The 19393-nt window shown below is 47.3% G+C and overlaps 1 protein-coding gene and 1 pseudogene across 2 annotated transcripts; both read right to left on the minus strand.

The window, feature by feature from the left end:
* Positions 1–5029: 5029 nt before the first annotated feature.
* On the minus strand, positions 5030–11252 carry LOC123146355 (heat shock cognate 70 kDa protein). 2 transcript variants are annotated; one of them, XM_044566008.1, is made up of 4 exons: positions 10932–11252; positions 10745–10833; positions 10452–10656; positions 5030–6569 (listed from the first exon to the last, which is right to left on the minus strand). In XM_044566008.1, exons 2-4 carry the CDS (start codon positions 10745–10747, stop codon positions 5221–5223), a joined length of 1557 nt encoding a protein of 518 aa, XP_044421943.1. In that variant the 5' UTR covers positions 10748–10833; positions 10932–11252; the 3' UTR covers positions 5030–5220. The 2 variants fall into 2 exon arrangements, with proteins under 2 accessions (XP_044421943.1, XP_044421942.1); XM_044566007.1 differs by having other exon boundaries at positions 10745–10793; positions 10932–11251.
* A 1659-nt stretch (positions 11253–12911) lies between these two features.
* Positions 12912–18546, minus strand: LOC123142264 (cysteine-rich receptor-like protein kinase 8; annotated as a pseudogene).
* Between the last annotated feature and the right edge of the window lie 847 nt (positions 18547–19393).

The raw sequence follows: 19393 nt of genomic DNA on the forward strand, positions 1-19393 counted from the left end.
AGCGCACAGAGGGGATCCAGTAGCAGAGAGGAGCTGTTTGTGACCGGACCTGGATGCGTTGCCTAACCTGTTAACTTGGTCTGCTTAGTGCCGACGGAGATTCAAGAACTCAGCATTGTTGCAACACATGGTAGACAGTTTAAGCATGCCGAAATGGTTACTCCTTCGAACTGCTTGCTCCATATTGTTCATACAGTCATCACTGATCGCTCCTGCTCTGAACTATGTGTCTCCACCATAAAGTTTTCAGCTCACATGGTATCTCTGCTTTCAACAACCATAAGAAAGGTGAGTCCTCTTTTAAAGCATCAAAAACTGTCCCCGCGTCGTCCGCCTGGGCGACTCGGGCGGCGACCCGATCCATTTTCCTCGGCAGTTCCTCGTGCTTCCTTCCCTCGCCGGCGCGGCTGACGGCGGCGGCGGGGCTCCATCCCCGTCGCAATTTAGGCAACACTTGACGAGGTGCAGCGGCGGTTTGGATGCTGTGAAGGCGGAAGTTGAAGCGGCGGCGACGGCGCTACATGTGGGGTTCAATCTGACGTTTGCATGGCTGTTGGGTGGCCAGATCGGATGCAAGTTGCCGCCATTCATGGATGCCATGTTTACCAATGGAGTGAGCCTCGCGGTGCCGTCAATTCCTCGGCAGAAGCACGAGATCCATTCCTCTTTTCCCAGGAAAGAGTGGAGATCTGCTCGCACTGGTCCGAACAACCGCCTGCTCTGCTGCATGATTGGGAAGTGGAGATCCATCCTGAGAATGTGCAGCATGCTCATGCCATGCCGATGCTCCTGGAGTGGCTCTTTGGCGTTGCGGCGCGGCAGGTTGAGGCGGTGGCTCGAGCGCAGTTGTTGCTGTCGTCGCCCGCATCTCTTGGAGGGAGGGAAGGCGTGGTCATGGTGGTCTTCTGCTTGGGCTCGGGCGCTAGGTCAGGTGGCGCCATGAATCTGCCGAACATGCTGCCGGGCGGTCATCGGCCACGGTGGTCACCTGAGAGGATTAAACTTGTATGATCTACGTCCATAGGTGAGGACGACAAGATAGTGGCTGCGAGTGGTGCTGTCGTCTTATGCAGATCAGCCTTGGCTGCCACTTGTGAGGATCAAGGTTTTGGTTACTGGTTGAAATTTCGAGATTTCCCATGGTTACCGCGTATTTCCGTGCCCCTCGGTAAATCCCCATACCAAGCAAAAAATACCAGTTTTTATTTTTTTTAATTTAAACGATCGATTTATAGTAAAGTACGTAGGATCTAATTAATGTCATGAGAGTTAGTTCTAACGTATTGGTAGCAACCTAGTTCCTGTTTTAAGAGGTCTCTGGTTCGAATGTTCATTCATTCACTCATTTGAATTCAAAATTCAACTATAAAATTCGTTCGAAATATTCTCGGTATTTCTCAGTAACCGTGGTATCCACGTTTACCAGTCCCCCTCGGTAAAATTGCCTCATTCGGTAACCAAAACCTTGGTGAGGACGGTGCAGGCCTCCAGAGCGTCCCAAACTTGGGATTTGGTGGTGCCACTGTCCTTTCTCCTTGCCGGGACTTCTTCGGGTGGTAGCGAGTACCTCTTCTCGAGTCTCGTCAGCCTACCTGTATGGGCGTGGTCATTGCTTGTCGTAAGGACCATGCACGTATGCAACTATTGGGACCGAGGCAAGTGGAGGAGAGAACACTATTTGACTTCGATTGGGCGGTATTTCTCGAGTACTCAGTCTTGAGCTCCGGGGTGAAAACTCTGGTCTGACCCTCATTGATTAGACCTGGCAATGGCGGCATTCTTTGCGTCGTTACCCTGATGATGGCATTGCTCGGATTTTGCTCGGATTTGATCTTTAGGGTGAAAACCATGATCTGACCTTTGGTGGTTGGATCCAGCGATGGCGACACATTTACGTCATTCCCTTTTTGGAGGCATCGCTTTTGGAGAACCCTTCTCGTCAGTGGCGGAGCCAGGATTGGCTGACGCCCCAAGCAAGAAACAAAGGGCTAGAAACTACCCCAAAAAAAACACCAGTTTCAAGGCATACAAAATCAATCTGTGTTCCATAAATAATAAGAAACCAAACATAATATTCGATTGCAGCATTTGTTCCATGATGGGTCAAGTAATAAAGCAAGACAAATCAAAAGACAATATCTAGCATATATAGATGATACAAAGATTGGTACCAAATTAAAGGATTGGTTGATCTGAGCCTCCCATGACTACATCTTCAATAGCAAAAGAAGCTAAACCTTCAATGATAAATTTTTAAAAGGCAAATCAGTGCATAATGTAGCCTTTATCGGAAAAGTGCATAGTGTAGTAGGTAAAACTATTTAATAACAGATGCAAAATGTGAAAACTTGTGTGCGTATCACTTATAATTCCATATTCATGGCAAGATGACAAGGTCATTGCAATTCATCAATGTCTTGTTTCTTTCACTCATCATGCCTTCCTGTAACAATAGAAACAGCGCAAGTCATACCGAATTTCCGAACAATTGCAAAATTTATTTCAGTTAACAATGTATTGCTCTAATCTAGCAGCAAAACAAGCTCTGCGGTGGCAAATTGGCAATGTACTAATGAGATCACTGCAATTAATAATGCAGGAAAGATCACACCCGGGCTCATAAAACAAAAGCAGTGAACTTTATAGTGCAACCATAATACAGAAATACTAGTCTGATTAACCACCACACAAGCATCAGAAGTTCAGAACAGAGCTCCACCGAACAGAGCTATACATCGAAGAGAACTAGGAAGGGATACATTTGCTCTTGCTCTGTTGTCTGCTCTGTGCTGCGGCTCGCCGGATGCCGGGCAGCACGCCTCCTCGCCGGGGTCGCCGCCTCGTCGGACAGAGCAGCAGCCCGCAGCGGCGCAACCTGATTGGGTGATGCCGCAGAAGGGGATTGAAGGGGATGGAACAGACCGACTGGGTAGGCACGACGGTAGGCAGCGGCGGGCGGTGCCGGCGGGCAGGGATGCAGGTCACGCAGCCACCTGAAGTCTAGGGTTCGTCCAAGTCGGGGGAACGGCCGACTGGTTGGTTCGGGTTCGTCCAAGTCGATGCACAGGCAGGTAGAGGCCGACAGACAACGAACGAGATGGGCCTCACGCCTCAGGCCGCCTTCGTTTTGCTACAGTGTACAAACGAGATGGGCCTCACACCCCAGCCAGCCGCCCGGGCTGCCTGGGGCTGTCTCCGCCCATGCTTCTCGTAGTCTTTGTGTTGTCAAGAGATGGTTGACGCTGATGGTCACTGCTATATTTCGTCAATTGTTGTTTTCATTTTATTTTTCTCTCCGTGTAGGCATAGTTTTGGTCTTGTATGACTTTGCTTTTTGCCGGCGTGATCATTTTGTGTGTGTATACATCCTAGTTATGCAGAGGTTGGGTGTGTATTCATTATGATTGTATCCCTCGATTCTACATTATGAGTCAAATAAAGACACCCTTTATCAAAAATAAGAAAGGTGAGTCATTTTACAATGCAAGGGGTCTGTCCTAAAAAAATCTGTGAAGCTAAGAATTCAAATCACAATTGATTTTTCCTTACTCTCCTCTTGATTCATGAAACCAGATTGCTGGTTGGATTGTCGTTTGATGATTTACACACGAGCTGGAGTCGCTCATGGTGGACGCCTGCTGCAGGGGTGGAGAAGCCGATCTGAAGAAGGGAGGAGAAACAGTGGAGGCCCAAAGAGCGCCGGCGGTGGTGGCACGATCCGAGACGCACGGCGGCGCTGACAGCAGAGGTCGCCTCGACTGATTATTTGCACAAGCCCCCGACACATTTGTATTGTTCGGCCGTGTATCTTGTTCGGTTGTGGCTTTATTTATAAAGCAGGACGAAAACCTGTTTCGAAAGAAAGATAGCCCCGACACATTTGCCACTAAGCCCCTAATTTGGATCGAAATTAATAGTCGCGATCCAAATATTTATAATTAGGACCCTGGATTTTGCTTATAGAACCCTGGTTGGGGTCCGCTCCTCCTCCCGCCCGTCCGCCGGGAGCGCAGAGCCCGAACCCGTCCACCATTCACTGCTGGAGACCTAGCATCAGCAAGCTCCCCATAAATTGCAGCGCAACAGCTCGTCGGCAGGCGAGGAGCCCCGTGGCCAGGGCGGCAGTCGCGTGGCGTCCCGGAGCTGCCTGCGGCCGTTGTCAGGCCCGGATGTTCGCCGAGGCCGGAAGCCGGCCGGTGCTTCTCCTGCAGGTGCAGACGGTGCTCTTCCCTGTTTGCAATTAGTGATGGATAGGACGAGAGCCGGCCGGTCCTTGCATCTCAAACAGTCGAGCAGGCACGGCTGAGCATGAAATATTTTCAGGCGTCGTGCTTAATTTGGAAGATGTGTAAGTCGAGGAGTAGCTGATAAGCTCGGTCTCATTGGAAATCTGAACTTGCGAGGATCAGGCATTGCCAACCTATACATAAGCGGCAGCAAGCCACACAATGTCAGAGCAGACGGTGTGAAGCCTTATGTTCTCACACATCTCAGACGACCATAAGGTGTTCGTGTAAATGCTTCTGAACTCGGCCGCTCCTTTGCTTCCGAAGACTGAAGCATTAGAAGGGTGTCACGCTTTCAGGTGCCTTGCTCAATTTGAATGATATCATTGAGGAAGCCACCACCTCTTTTGCATAACCCGGTCTCATTGGGATTCCAAACCGACAAGGATCACACAATGTCACACCGAATCGCTGAAAAATCTGGGACAGGATTGCATTGCCTGGCTAATGGCTACACGCACATTTTCCTCCCCGGTGGATTGCTTGATCATTCTTTACCTGATTTCAGTTATTCCCAATTTCTATATTGGAGGTGTAAATTTCATTCTGCATCTGTGTAAAGCGTAAGTCGGAATAAGCAAATACCATATGCATCACTGAACAATTGGGACTGAATGATCATGCCTGCAAGCAGCTTCTTCTGTGAGTCGCCGCGGCGGAGCCAGGAAACCCCCCTTTTTTTCAAGGATAAACCCTCACAGACGGAGGCACAATATTGCTCAGCACTGTCCTAGGACTCCGTATTTTGAAGTTCATAACATTCTTAATTATATTCAAATCACAACACAATGTTTGTTGAGTGTCTTGCATTCAGAGCTTTAGACATGATGAGTACTCTGCATATTATGATGATACATATGACCGCACCACAAGATATCGTTTACGATATTTTGTAAAAACTTGCATATTAATTCCATCGTTACTAACTAAATAATTATTGTTTTAAATGGAACCTCTTGTTGATGGTGACCTTCTTCTTCTCACCAGTGTTTTTGTCCTTGGCAGAGACATCCAGGATACCGTTGGCATCAATGTCGAAGCACACAATTATTTGTGGAACGCCTTTGGATGCTGGAGGAATGGAGAACTCAAACTCGCCCAACAGGTTATTGTCGCAAGTCTTGGCACCTTCACCCTCGTAAACCTGGATACGGATACAAGGTTGGTTGTCATAGTCGGTAGATATGACTATCTCCGTCTTGACGGGGATCGCCCTGTTCTTTGGAATCATCACTGTCATGTCGCCCCCTTTCGTCCCCAAACCAAGAGAAAGTGGGGTAGCATCCAACAAAAGGAGGTCGCTCATCCAACCCTCATTGTCGTTGTTCGGTCCGGTCAAAAGGGCAGCCTGTAAAGCAGCACCATAGGCAACAGCTTCGTCAGGGTTGATGCTCTTATAAAGCTCCTTCCCGTTGAAGAGCTCCTGAAGAAGCTGCTGAATCTTTGGAATTCTAGAGGAGCCACCAATAAGAACAACAGCATGAACTGAGCTCATGTCCATGCGAGCATCCCTGAGGCAGTCCTCCACAATGTCCATACACTTCCTGAAGAGATCCATGTTGAGCTCCTCAAACCTGGCACGGGTGATGGTTGAGTAGAAGTCGATGTCCTCATACAAACAACTGATCTCAATGACGGCCTCTTCAGTGGAGGAGAGGGTTCTCTTCGCCCTCTCGCAGGCTGTCCTCAGTCTCCTAAGAGCCCTGGGGTTGCCACTGATGTCCTTTTTCTTCTTTCTTTTAAACTCTTGGACGAAGTGGTTCACCATGCGGTTGTCAAAGTCCTCACCACCAAGGTGAGGGTCGCCAGCTGTGGCCAGGACCTCAAAAATATAAAACTCGATCTCGACAAGGGAGACATCAAAGGTACCACCTCCAAGGTCAAAGACGAGAGCATTCTCTACCACACCCCACTCGGTAACCTTGTTGTGAAGGCCATAAGCCATAGCAGCAGCAGTCGGCTCAGGGATGATACGCATTACATTCAGACTAGCAAGCACTCCTGCATTCCAGGTGGCCTGCCGCTGCAAGTCGGTGGAGCAAGCAGGAACAGTGACAACAGCATTCTTGATGGTGCTGCCAAGGTAGGCTTCAGCTGTCTCCCGCATCCTGACGAGAACCATTGAGGAAATCTCTTCAGCTGCGAATTGCTGCTCCACACCCTTGTATTTAACAGCAATCATAGGCTTGTCTTCAGGTCCAGAAATGACCTTGAAGGGCCAGTGCTTAATGTCATTCTGTACAGAAGCATCAGTAAATCTCCTACCAATGAGCCGCTTGGAATCTGCAGCAAGTATTTGACGTCAGTAACTGCATGCACTAATTTTACTAAGGAATGGTGCTTGAAGTAAATATAAAACATCACCAATACAAATTAATCACCCAAACTTGAATAGAGGGCAAGATAAATTATTTTCCGGTGCAAGCAATAATAACTTCCTGCAACCCGAGTGCATTATATTTTCTATAGGACGCAACGACGTTCTATAAACGGCAGTAGGTAACATTTAGCAAACACTGTCATGCAGACGAAAAAAACTTTAAAAAAATTGTAAAGAACTTAGAGAATCATCTTGCATTTAAAACCGACCTTAACGAAATATTAGGCCTCGCGTTTGTTCCAACCCAGAGCCCAAAAATAAAGCGCCAAGCAGGCAGGTTACACCGAATTACTAACTAGGAAAGCTAGGGCTATATAGTAACAGAAGGTTCATTTAGCAGCAAGCTGTGCCCCTTGTTATTTTTTTTAGAGAAAAGACTAGACCGAGCGCAAGATAGGGCTTGAACCTAATGGCGGGCTAGGGGCCTCAACCCTTGCCACGAGAAGGCAAGATCCAGCATCCAAACCGTCTCCGAGGACAGCTCCCGCACCAGATCCGGCGGGAGGAGCAATGGCGGGGGCACGCCAGTGGGAACCACCAGTCCCAGGCTCCGCGGCACCCACACGCTGGGGAAGAGGGCAGGAGCAAGGGGGCGGACTGGGCGCGGGAGGAGGGCGAACTCCAGCCTAGCTGGGCGCGAGGGGAAGCCCCTCCGCCACCAACCGCAATCTCCCCTTGTTATTTGCCATACTCATAGCCACAGAAGAAGCCTTTTTTCAAAGAATACTCTGTTCATCATCAAGGTAAAACAGATTGATGGCCGAACAGTAGTCAAGGGATGAATGGTACTAGTGGTGTAGCAAAAAGGACGCACTGATGTTAAAGGAAAAAACATAAGGCCACTCAAAAGCATACCCACAACAATTGTAAAGTCAAGTAACCATGCTATGAGCCCGCGATACAGAATTATTCAGACTGAGATATCCAGTCTAAGTTGCCAAAGCGAGACCAAAGACACGAACGTCACATTTTGTTGTCTGGCTCCCCGCTCCACGCCGCGTCTGCGCCGCTAGCCACTCCGGCTCCGACGGCCACCTCTCTCGGCCGGCATGGCGAGCCGTGTGCAGCTCTCTGGCTCCCCGTCCGGCAGTTTGAGCCCTCCCACTACCTTGGGCTCGTCTCCCCACCCCCCACCCCGGTTGCGCTCCCTCATCGTCGTCCCACCGGCACCGCGGGCCGACCCGGCGCCACCTTCGGGTGGGGCGCCATGGCAGCAGGTCCGGGGCCGGAAGGAGCATCGGCCACCTGGCCCTCGTCTCAGGCTGGCAAGCTTGCTCTTCTCCCGCCCACCGCGCTCAGCTCTGCTCGCGTCGCTCCATGGCTGTTGCTACAGCTGCGGCGACGATGACGGACACACCTCGCGCCACTGCACCAACCCTACGAAGTGTCTTTGCTGCGGCGGGCGCTACCACACTTCCCGCCGCTGCACCCGCCGGAGGAGCCCCTCGGACTCGCTGCCTGCGCGGCCCGCCCCCGTTCTTCGCCTGCGCGCGTCGGCTGCGTCCTCGGGCAACCTTGCGCCGCCGCCACCGGGTGCAATATGGATGGCCTCCCCCTCGCCCACTATACTCCCACCACCGCCACCGGGCCTCCCTCCGGCTGTGGCGGCATGCCTGGATAGAGCCTGGTCGTACGTGGTTCACGCTGGCTCGATCGGTGGACAGTATGGTCGGCCCCCAGTTTTCAGCTCCGTTCGAAGGACCTGTCGCGGCGGCGCCGCCGCAGGAGGAGTCGGTGGACTGTTGTTTCCTGGAGGCCGGTGACGACCTGTGTGCGCTGGAGGACGAGCTGGAGCGGGCGGTAGTCCTCGCTACGGTCGGCCCGCGGCCAAGCGTGGACCTTGCCGCGGCCGCGGTGGCGCTTCATGTGGAGTTCGACATCGGCCCGTTGGATATGTCCATCCGTGCGTTTTACCTAAACCTGATCATTCGCCGGGCAGGGTCGGGTTCGGGCCGGGCTTGGCAAAGCCCGATGAAAAAAATCCCAAGCCCAAGCCCGGACCGGCCCGAAGCACATGAACAGTGGCGTTTTTGCTAGAAGTATTCTTGCGGCCCGAAGCACATGAACAGGTGAAAGCCCGATGAAAAAAATCCCATGACAGGACATGCTGGTGCCACCAGCGTTGTCTTGCGGCTCCAGAAGGGTCTCACACCAACCAGCGTGGACCGGGACCTCACCTAAGCAGTCCCCGGCCTCCGTTCAATGGCCGTTCTTGCTAGAAGTATTGGCGTTGATGGGTTTTGGCGCATGGTGGATTTCCTGGATCCGTGGCTTACTTGCGACATCATCCACCAAGATATCTATGAATGGAATCCCTGGTGACACGGTTTTCAATTGCCAAGGTTTAAGACAATGAAGCCGCTCTCACCCATGCTCTTCATACCATGTTTGGAGCCACTCCAACGACTGTTTGAGCATGCGACAGCAGTGGGATTGTTAGCCCCTCTGGCTAGGACTGGGCTGCGACATCGGATCTCCATGTATGCCGATGATGTGATGATTTTTCTGAAGCCAAAGGAGAGGGACATCCTGGCATGCTCGTCCATCATGGACTTGCTTGGACACCCCTCGGGACTCAAGATTAACCGGCAGAAAAGCTCTGCACTGCCGATTCAGTGCACGCCAGAGGACATCCAGCTAGTGTCTGAGTTGCTGGAGTGCGCAAATGCCACGTTCCCATGTCGGTACCTCGGATTAGCATTGTCCATTAGAAAACAAATAGCAGCACACTTCCAAGATATGGTGGACCAGCTGGCGACGCACCTGCCGGCATGGAAAGCAGCGTCCCTACCTAAGAGGAGCCGAATGTTGCTTGTACAATCTGTACTGTGCCTTCAGTGTGCACTCGATGCTTGCCATGGGGCTACCACCAAAAACAATCAAGGCGATGGTCAAAATATGCAGAAGCTTCTTCTGGTGTGGAATGGAAGACGCCGGGGGTCATCAAGTGCACCCCTGCACTGCCGCTTCTTTGTATGGTTAGCTCTGAGAGATAGAGTGTGGACTTCAAACAGGCTGGCGAGACGTGGTCTTCCACACCGTGACACTTGCCCGTTTTGCGACCAAGGCGACAAAACAATAAACCACCTCCTGATCCAATGTGTAATTGCAAGGAAATTCTGGACCAAGGTAGGCCTAATAGTGGGCATGATCGGCCTATCACCATTGGTGGGAGATGAGCTACCGACATGGTGCACACGGACAATACTCCCTGGAAGGTATGCCAAGCCCGTACACACCACCTGCTAGTCATGTGGGAGTTGTGGAAGCACATAAACTCAATTGTGCTTGAAGGAGTGAGACTGGACGTGCAACATGTGCTACGACGGATAACCTCTGAGTGTGTGGCGTGGAATCAGGCAGGCATCCTACATGCCGACCTCCAAATCTCATTTGCAGGAGTAGATGGGTGGACCGATGGCGAGTAGTTCACTTAGGATGATATGTGGTCGAGTGCGTTGCGTAAATGCCTTGTAAATAACTGTGGTCGGGGTTTCTTCCCCTTTCCTTTCGTGAATTTTTTTTGTTTGCCAAAGCAATAAACCACATGGACATGGGTTGAGAACAATAACACAGACAATAAACATAATAAGCGCCGCCCAAAACTACAGCAAGTAAAATAAGAATCGGCAATTGTAAACGAGTACTCCTAGAAGATTACCAAGTACACCCTCAGATCCACGGATCTAATTCAAGAACTAGAAAAGAAAAAGTCAAATGAATGGGGGAAGATCTGTCAGGAGCCGAGGAGGGAGTTGACTAGCAGATTGGCAAGGAAGACTCACCGAAGATTGTGTTAGCCGGATTCATATCGGCCTGGTTCTTGGCCGCATCCCCGATGAGGCGCTTGGAGCTGGTGAAGGCAACGTAGGATGGGGTGGTTCTGTTGCCTTGCTCGTTGGCGACGATCTCGACGTGGCCGTTCTGCCAGACGGCGACGCAGGAGTAGGTCGTGCCAAGATCGATCCCAATGGCGCCTTCCCAGGCCATCTTACAAGTTTACAGCCAATCCAATTGGGGGAGTATTAGACATTATCGGCGCCACTCAACCGAGAACTAGAAAACAAGATGAGCTCACCATATGGGTCGACAAGCGCGGCCACTAGGTGAGCTTCCTCCTAGGGGACCTTCAAGTTCCAAGAAGTGGAGCATTACAAGACATGCGAGCTTTAGTCAACGGGAAAGGGGAGATCATATATACCACCATGGTCAGATCTACTACAAGCTTGTTCTGGCTGCAGAATAGAGAAGGATCAGGGCTGTACCTGCACCTTGACCACCTGCTTGTTGCCCTCCTCCCCCGCCGGATTTCTTCTTGTCTTCTTCCTCCGGCGGCTTCTTCTCAACCTCCACCGCTGCTTGCTCCGTAGGCGGCGACGGGAAAGGGAGCCAGGGTAGCGGCGTCGTGCAGGCCGAGGCCGGGATGGTTGGCGAACGTGCTGAGCGGTGATGAGCAAGGCCAAGGGCGTGCCACCTATCTGCTATGTGGTTTTGTTGCTGAGAGAGAGAGAGAGAGAGAGAGAGAGAGAGAGAGCAGGCTACAAGCGATGAATAGAAATGCGCCTACGCGATGACGAAGACTTTTAGCTACCAATAATGCAACAATACTAGTCGATCAGCAGGTGAATTAAATAGCGGCCGGGCCGCCGCTGAAAACAATTGAAGGACCAACGAGGCAGCGTCCTAAAGTACATTTTCTGTGCCAATCAATGGGAATATGACAAAACAAGATGAGCAGCTAGAGGTGGGAACGCGAGTGGAGAAAGACGGAAAGGGGTAAGATAAGGCCTTCTACTATGTAGTCGTCGGTGCCCAATGCGTTGAAAATATTACCGGCTGGACAGCGATACCCTGAGGATTTTATTTGGCACCGTTCTCACAATGTTGTGTTCGCAGACTGATAAAAAGTGGGATCCGGATGCCCTATTCACGTGAGTTTCTTCAGCCTAGTTAGCTCTCTACAGTGGGCCATGAGCTAATTGTTTTTTTGCTTTCTGCATTTGGCATCAGCTGGGCATCGGAGCAGCTACTTGCTCCGGTTCCCTGATTTTTTTTCATGGCACCGGCTGGATAATGGAGGGCACCGGTGCCAAATGAACAAGTCAGAAGTCAGAACCGATCGAATTCGAGAAGGTTCCTTTGGATGGGGGTTGTTGCCGTTGGATGCTGGTTCAACGGTGTTGGGCGCATGGGACAGGGTGGAGAGTGCTCCGGTCAAAGGAAAAACAAAGACAATCCATTGTCAAGAAGAAATACTCCTAACTTCTGTATTTTTCTAAATTAATGGGAACATGGAGACTTGGACCAAGGCATGGTTATCAAGACAATCTCCATTTTTCTAATACAAGTTGCCAACTTTAACTCAATAACAAATAATCCTATAAATTGTTTTTTAAGGCCTACTTCGCAATATATGAGTTTTTTAGTCCTATAAATTGTTTCCATGTGTGGCCCTTTGGAACAAAGAATCCTTCAAAATCCCTATGGAATTGCTTAATCCGTAGGAATTTTAGACGAAATCTAGCATGAGGTCCAACCACTTGGAAACTTTTCTTTGTGTCAATCTCTCTCTTCTCATTCCTTCATTTTTCCTACATTGCATCCAAACACTCTACTACAAACTTTCTTACATTGTCAAATCGTACAGGATTGCAAATATAATGCAACTCTCCTATGTTTTTTTTCCTATTCCTACCTTTTGAGATTCCTCCATTCTAAAGAGGCCCTAAGGATGAAATGACCAAATATAGTGATAAAGCCATCTTTAGTGTTCTAGAACGTTTGTGCAGTATTCCTATAAAGGGAAAAATAGAAAATTGCATTTATTTCGGGAAACAGGAAGGTCAAGTATTTGAAAACAAATAAGTGGTAACAGATGACAAGTATTTGAAAATGAACCTTTGTATTTTCTAAGATGAAATGACCAAAATAACCTTATAAAGTTATCTTTAAGTTTTCATGGAATATTCCGATAGTATTCTATAAGAACAAACTGAAAATAGTTTATTCCATAAAACCTGAAAGTGCATGTATTCTTATTAGTGTTAGTTGGATTTTTAATTACTGCTTGGTGCCCTCGACCAGTAATCAATAGTCATTGTTGCTTGAGGCATCACGTACACTACAGGTTTGAGGCACCAGCCAGTAGTGATAGGTGGGACCACTATCGTTTCTCAATGACTCAGCCAGTTTTTTTGTACAGTACCGCCAACACCACTACCGTAGTACCTGATCATGACAAGCTGTTCGTGAAAACCACTTCTTTTGTTGTATTACAATATGGAACAAATGCAATCCATGTCCATGGTGGGTATCATAGCAATTTAACCCTCATCTGGGGCGCTACGGGCGGCAACTCTTACTAGCTGTTTAGCATCTCAAGAACATCCGCCATGGTAGGCCTACATTTCGGATCCCACTCAATGCACTTCAATCCGACCTCTCTACACCTGTTAATCTTCATTAGCTGAGACTCGTCAGCTAGCGCCGGATCAAATAACCCTTTCATTGATCTAATCATCTCAATTGAACTCTGCATAAAAAAACAGTTTCAATGAAGGTAAGCATAGTTTTGCAAATAATCGGTGAATTACGGTGCAGTGCAAGATTTGAGATATAAATAAGGCGAAAAGCTAGCGTCTAAACAAAGTTCCCATTGGACGCAACAAGAAATAGTAGCAACTGCAACATGAATAAAATAACCTTTCCAATATCCGGCAGTCTAGGTAAAAAAAAGCAACATGTTCCTAGCTGCATTTCTGGATTCCATTAGGGAAAAAACGCCCATTCCAACCAGCAAAATTATTTGTTTAAGCAACTTTTAACATTTCTGGTGTTAATAAACACTTGTAATATTTGGATCCACCACAGTCCTTATCTATAAGGGCACATCTAGAGTGGGTATTTTTTTTCTTCTTATAGTTCAAGGGACCGGCAGTAGGTATTTTATCTTAAGATATATATACCAAAAGTAAAAAAAATAAAAAACCTAAATCTTCATTGTTCACGAGAAATCATATATGGTATGAAATTGCGTAGGCCATAAGTAAATCAAAGGAACTTTGTAATCTTATATAAAAAAATAACCAACATGGACCTATATATATTCATTTTTAACATAGAATTATGATGATTATATTAGTATTGGTAAGCATAGGGATCATCTTACTATCACTAATTTGAGGATCCTTTTAAAGTCTCCATAATAATCCTCATGGTATCCGCTAGGAACAAATATCATGAGAGAGGGAGGGAGGGAGAGAGAAGGGAGAAATCAATTTGATTACCTCTAGGCCTCAAATTTATCCATGAATTTCTAACAATTATCTTTCTTAAAATTTGTAGTCCGTGCAGGAGCTCTAGTTTGATAAAATGATGAATTTTAATATACTAACTGTGCTACTATGTGGGTTAATAATTGGCTTGTTCTACAAGAAGCAATGAAGAAGTTGGTGCTCATATCAAGCTTCTAAATTTAATACGTACTCACCCATTCTGGTATATCATCGTATGATGAAAGTCTCCTGCCGGTAATGATCTGAATGAGGATGACTCCAAAAGAGAACACATCGGACTTCAATGATACATTAGCTCGACTAATTTTTTCTGGAGCGATATAACCCCTGAATGATAAAAAAAAGTAATGAATAATTTTATAGAAGAGACATGAGAAAAGATGAAAGCAATGAACTCAATCCAGTTACAATGTGCCCGCTAAGGTGTCCCCAGAGATCGTATCATCATCACCATCTAGTACTACAGATGATCCAAAATTGATGATCACAGGGTCCATATCTGAACGGACGAGGATGTTGTTTGGTTTCAAATCCATATAGAGAACCCATTTCTTATGTAGATAATGTAAGCCCTTGGCTATGCCCTGAATTATCTTGAAACAGGAGGGCCAATCAAGACGAGATGCTGCATAATTTAAAAAGAAGAAGAAGAAGAAAGTATTAGTTATTATATATTGTGAGAACAAGCGAAATTAGGTCCATATGTGAAGTAGTATTTTTACTTGAGGACATGCCATTAATAATAATGTTTTCCAAGCTTTTAGCATTCGACATGTATTCTTCGACCAAAAAGCATAGCCTTTTTTCAACTTTGGCATATCCCAAAAGTTTAACTATGTTTCTGTGTTCAAGCTTTGCACGAATATTGAGCTCATGCTGCAGTTCAAGATCATTAGAGACTGGAAACTTCTTGATGGCGGCTACAACATCTAGTCCGTTGTGCAATAATACACCCTGAAAAGATAAAACACAAGTTAATTTTTTGGCAGAAAAGACAAAGTTATGATTCACTTCATGACAATAAACCTGAAAGAAAAATATGAACCCTTTGTATCATAGTGTCGTGCTGTAATTTTAATTTAGAGTGTGATGCTATGTGTAAATCTATTTGGTGCAGAAGCCAGAAGTTGCTTTTTGTGAAGAAAGAGACCGTGGATAATACTTTTTTGTAATAGTATAACATTAACACAAATCACTCCAATATCATGCTACGGTGGAATATGCAGTGTATGTGGCCAAAGAAACAATACGTTGGGAGTAGGTAACCATATTTTAATTTATGGAAAAGACCATTTTACTCCCGTATGATACTCCCATTTTAGTATATGTCATGGCCTTTGAGCCAGACAACTAATATTACAGTTATGTCAAGTCGAGCCTTATGGGTCGGGAAAAGCCATGTTGTACCAAGAAATTGAAAGCAATCGCATCGTCTTCTCAAAATTCATGAAATGTGTTTACTTATATCTTGTATCAAATTGATCAAATGTGACAATGATGATTGTCCGAAAATCCAACACAAAATTAGCAAACGAAGCAAGGGAGTACCTTGTAGTAGCCTCTTTCAACATAACTATCTTCTGAGAAGTCGTTTGTAGCAGCCTCCAACTGAGACAAACTGAACTGTGCAATGCCTGTCAGGGAAGCAGACGCATGAGATGGGGAGGTGGCCATGCGTGCACGGATCATACCACTAGTCAGGAAGATCAGAAATAATAGTTTTGCCTTCAAAACTCGTTCGCATAGTTTTGCTTCCAAAACTTGTTCGCACGATGATTATAATTAGCCATTCAGTAAAAAATAAATATATAGGCTAGCTGCTAGATAGCCTACCTAATTTAAATAAAATAATGTGTGAAGCCATGGGACAGGAATTACATCATCGGTCCAAGTAACAGAAATGCATTGGCACACCTTACCTGACAAGGGATCAGACTCTGCCCTTCTTACTGTTGCTACCATGGTCTTCCCTTTGTCATTTTTCCTTACTCCAGGTCTGCTATTGCCATTGGAAATTCAAAATAAGAGGCCTTCTGACATATTGCAAGTTTGGATTTAAAAAAAAAGTCATTTAAATGCTTATTTTGAGTAGTCCCTTGAAATAGATAAAAGAGGCGTGTTTGGATGGTTATATAGTTAATTTGTCTGGCTCAAAGAGCTAGCTACAGGGCATACGAAATGTACTTACGTACATAAATTATGTGGATGGTTATATCGTTAATTTGCTTATGTAAAAAATGAATAATCCATCTTAAATATTGGAATACTGTACCTCATATACTTAGCTCGATCGAACGTGCAGTGCTCTTGCAACAGCTAGCAGCCAAGGAATAAAAAGTTGCACTCTTAAAGTTTCAAATTGCATAATAACCTTAATTTTGTCAGCATGAGTGCTAAAGGGCCATTAGTGAGTAGTTTAAGTCTAGTTTAGAGTGATGTGTCCTGCTTTGGACGGCTGATCTTCCAAATTAAACTAGTTAGTAACTTTGGGAATTTGCTATGTATGTTAAGGTTACACTAGTTGATAACATTTTGTTGCATGTTTGTTTAAAGCCTAGGATACATTACACTGTACTGCTACCCCATCTTAGTAGACATGGCATCTTTTTAAGAAAGAACGGAAGAAAGGTTAATAGTCCACATCTTAATTATATCATCAAAATGCAAATGTTAATTTACAACAAAATGAGACATGAATTTGCACTGCAGATATCTTAACGTACCTAGCTTGATCGGTTCTTGGTTGACTACTTTGTGGGTTTTCCGCCTGTCCTGCATACTGAAGTGCAAAAAATATGTGCAAAAGATATGATTAATTGCTGCTCGATCTATCTAGGAATACTTCTATTAGTAAGTATTATGGGCCTACTTTATATATGGGTTCTGCGAGGCCCATTATAGAGAAGGGATAAACTGTCTAACTCGTTATAAATTATAGGCTCAATTTGGCATGGCTTCAGATCTGAGATTCACTTCAGATCTATCTATATTCTATACAAGTTTGCATGCTAAGATTAAGAACCTTATGAAAACTCTATCTTTTGTCTAGAGAAAACACAGTTGAAGCAAATAGCTCAGGACCTCAGGTGTGTGTTACCAATTAATAGCTCCAATTAATCGATTAACTAATTAAGCCATAAAGATACCTGTGTGACGAGTTTGTCCAAAGCAATCTTTATGTCGACATCGACGGCGAAGGCACCCAGCTGGAGTTTCCTTGATATATCTTCATGTGCCCGGCGCAGCTGCTTGGACATGGCTCGCACACAGGTAGCGGAGCAGGAAGCACTTGCCATGGCACGTGTCGATGAGCAGGAGGGCGTCATCAAGGCAATTCGCCATGGCCTCCAGCGTATCGCGCATCGCGGGGTCCTCCATGACCTCCATCTTCTCCTTGAGCCGCTCCGTGTGAGAGCTGACATGAGCCGCAAGCTTGCCGATCTCCACGCAATCCTTCTTGTTCTGCTTAGCCGTTTCCACGGCCGTCTTGATGGCGAGCGCGACTTTCACGACCCTCTCCACGCTGCCGAGTGTGATATCGGCCATCGTAATTAATTTGCCGTGCGTCGTTGACCACGATCAGCTACATCATCAGATCGAAAAACAGCCTTGGATCACTAGCAGCTTCTTCTCACAATGATCGGACTTGGTTAGGCAAGAAGGAAGCTAAGCATACCAACCTGTTATTGTTGGTTCTACTCCTTTCTTCTCGTCGGCCGGCTTAGCTTCCTCCGATCCTCGCTCCCCCTGCACAAAGCGTGCTTGATGAGATCTGATCCGATGAGGCCGTCAACAACTCAACAAGTATATAGAAACAATATATATGGTACTCCCCAATCAAAGAGGGAGGGCGTTGTCTGTAACAGGCTGTGAGCCACGTTTAAAATAAAAGAATTAGGACCACGCCAAGTCAACTTGATGATCTTCTTCTTGCACCAAGAAATTGAGTGCCAAATGTTGTTTGGATGGTCAAAGTGAGGAATTTAGTGGAGACATACCGGCCGCCGAAGATCGGGTTGGAGGCGGGGCGAGAGGGTGGTGCCTGGAGGTAGGTGGGCGAGACGGGTTACCTGCGCCGGGCCGCTGGAGCTCGGGGTGGAGGCACGCCGGCTGCCGGAGCACGGCGTGGAGGTGGGCTGCTGGAGCTCGGGGTGGAGGCACGCCGGCTGCTGGAGCACGGCGTGGAGGTGGGCCGCTGGAGCTCGGGGTGGAGGCACGCCGGCTGCCGGAGCTCGGCGTGGAGGTGGGCCGCTGGAGCTCCGGGTGGAGGTGGTCGGGATGGGTTACCTGCGTGGAGGCACGCCGGCTGCCGGAGCTCGCGGTGGAGGTGGTCGGGATGGGCTATCTGCGCCGGGCCGCTGGAGCTCCGGGTGGAGGCACGCCGGCCGCCGGAGCTCTGGGTGGAGGTGGGCGGGATGGGTTACCTGCGCCGGGCCGCTGGAGCTCGGGGTGGAGGCACGCCGGCCGCCGGAGCTCGGGGTAGAGGTGGGCGGGATGTGCTACGTACGTGCACCGCCGCCGTTCCTGGGCACGCACGGGCGAGACCTGTCTCGAGTGGGGATGAATGGAATGCCAAGTCCAACCAAACGGCGGCAATTGGGTATTGGCATTAGTTTGGGCCTTACCTAATTATTATGCAAACTGTTATATATTCTTTTTTCTTTTTCGCTGGTACAAACTGTTGTAAGTATATTCAACCAAGACTTGGGACCAAGGCGAGTAAGTCCTTCTTGTTAACAAGGTAGCTGTTGCATCTACTACTAATCGGTTTGTCCTTTAAGTGATCTAAACGCTTTTATATTTTTTTATTTATACAGGAGTAGCCTCCTAGGTAGCTAGAAAACACATCGCAGATCGATGGATTTGATTAATTCTTGCTAGTTCATTGACTCTGCACCGCGCGAGATCACAGTGCATGTTGTTAGATGGATACGAACGAGGCGCACAATAAGTTAGTCACCAGCCGGCCGGCTTAAACACCACAAAACATACTTGCCCACTAGTCATAAGTATACTTGAGCGTTGCCTCAAAAACAAAGTATACTTAGGGTTCAGTTGCTAGATGTTATCCAGCTCGATCTGTGTGCGATGGCGAATCCCAAAAAAATGGAGTGTCGGAAAAATAGAAATAAGAACTCATTTGGAACCTTTTTCGGTTCTTGCTGCTACTGTGCAACGCGGTTTTTTTTAGAACTCTCGCCATTTTATTGATTAATAGCAATGTTTATATCTCCAACCGGGACTAAAGGTCTGTCTTCAGTCCCGGTTTTAGACCCCTACCCGTCCTCTCCTCTGTTTTTTCCTCATAGAAGGTGGAAGATGTGTGCTAGTTTGTTTTCTCTTTCTATGCACAAGAGGTGCTCGATGAAATGCCTGATAGAATGATGCCACTTGAGTTCACAAAACAAACATGATATGACGTGCCCGAGCCA

This window comes from Triticum aestivum, chromosome 6D (assembly GCF_018294505.1).
Source record: "Triticum aestivum cultivar Chinese Spring chromosome 6D, IWGSC CS RefSeq v2.1, whole genome shotgun sequence".
Taxonomy (NCBI): domain Eukaryota; kingdom Viridiplantae; phylum Streptophyta; class Magnoliopsida; order Poales; family Poaceae; genus Triticum; species Triticum aestivum.

What these genes read in the sequence shown, in the direction of transcription:
- LOC123146355 (XM_044566008.1), bottom strand. An exon ending in TCCGGCTAACACAATCTTCG is followed by an intron (nt 6,570 to 10,451) that starts GTGAGTCTTCCT and finishes TACTTGCTGCAG; the next exon opens with ATTCCAAGCGGCTCATTGGT.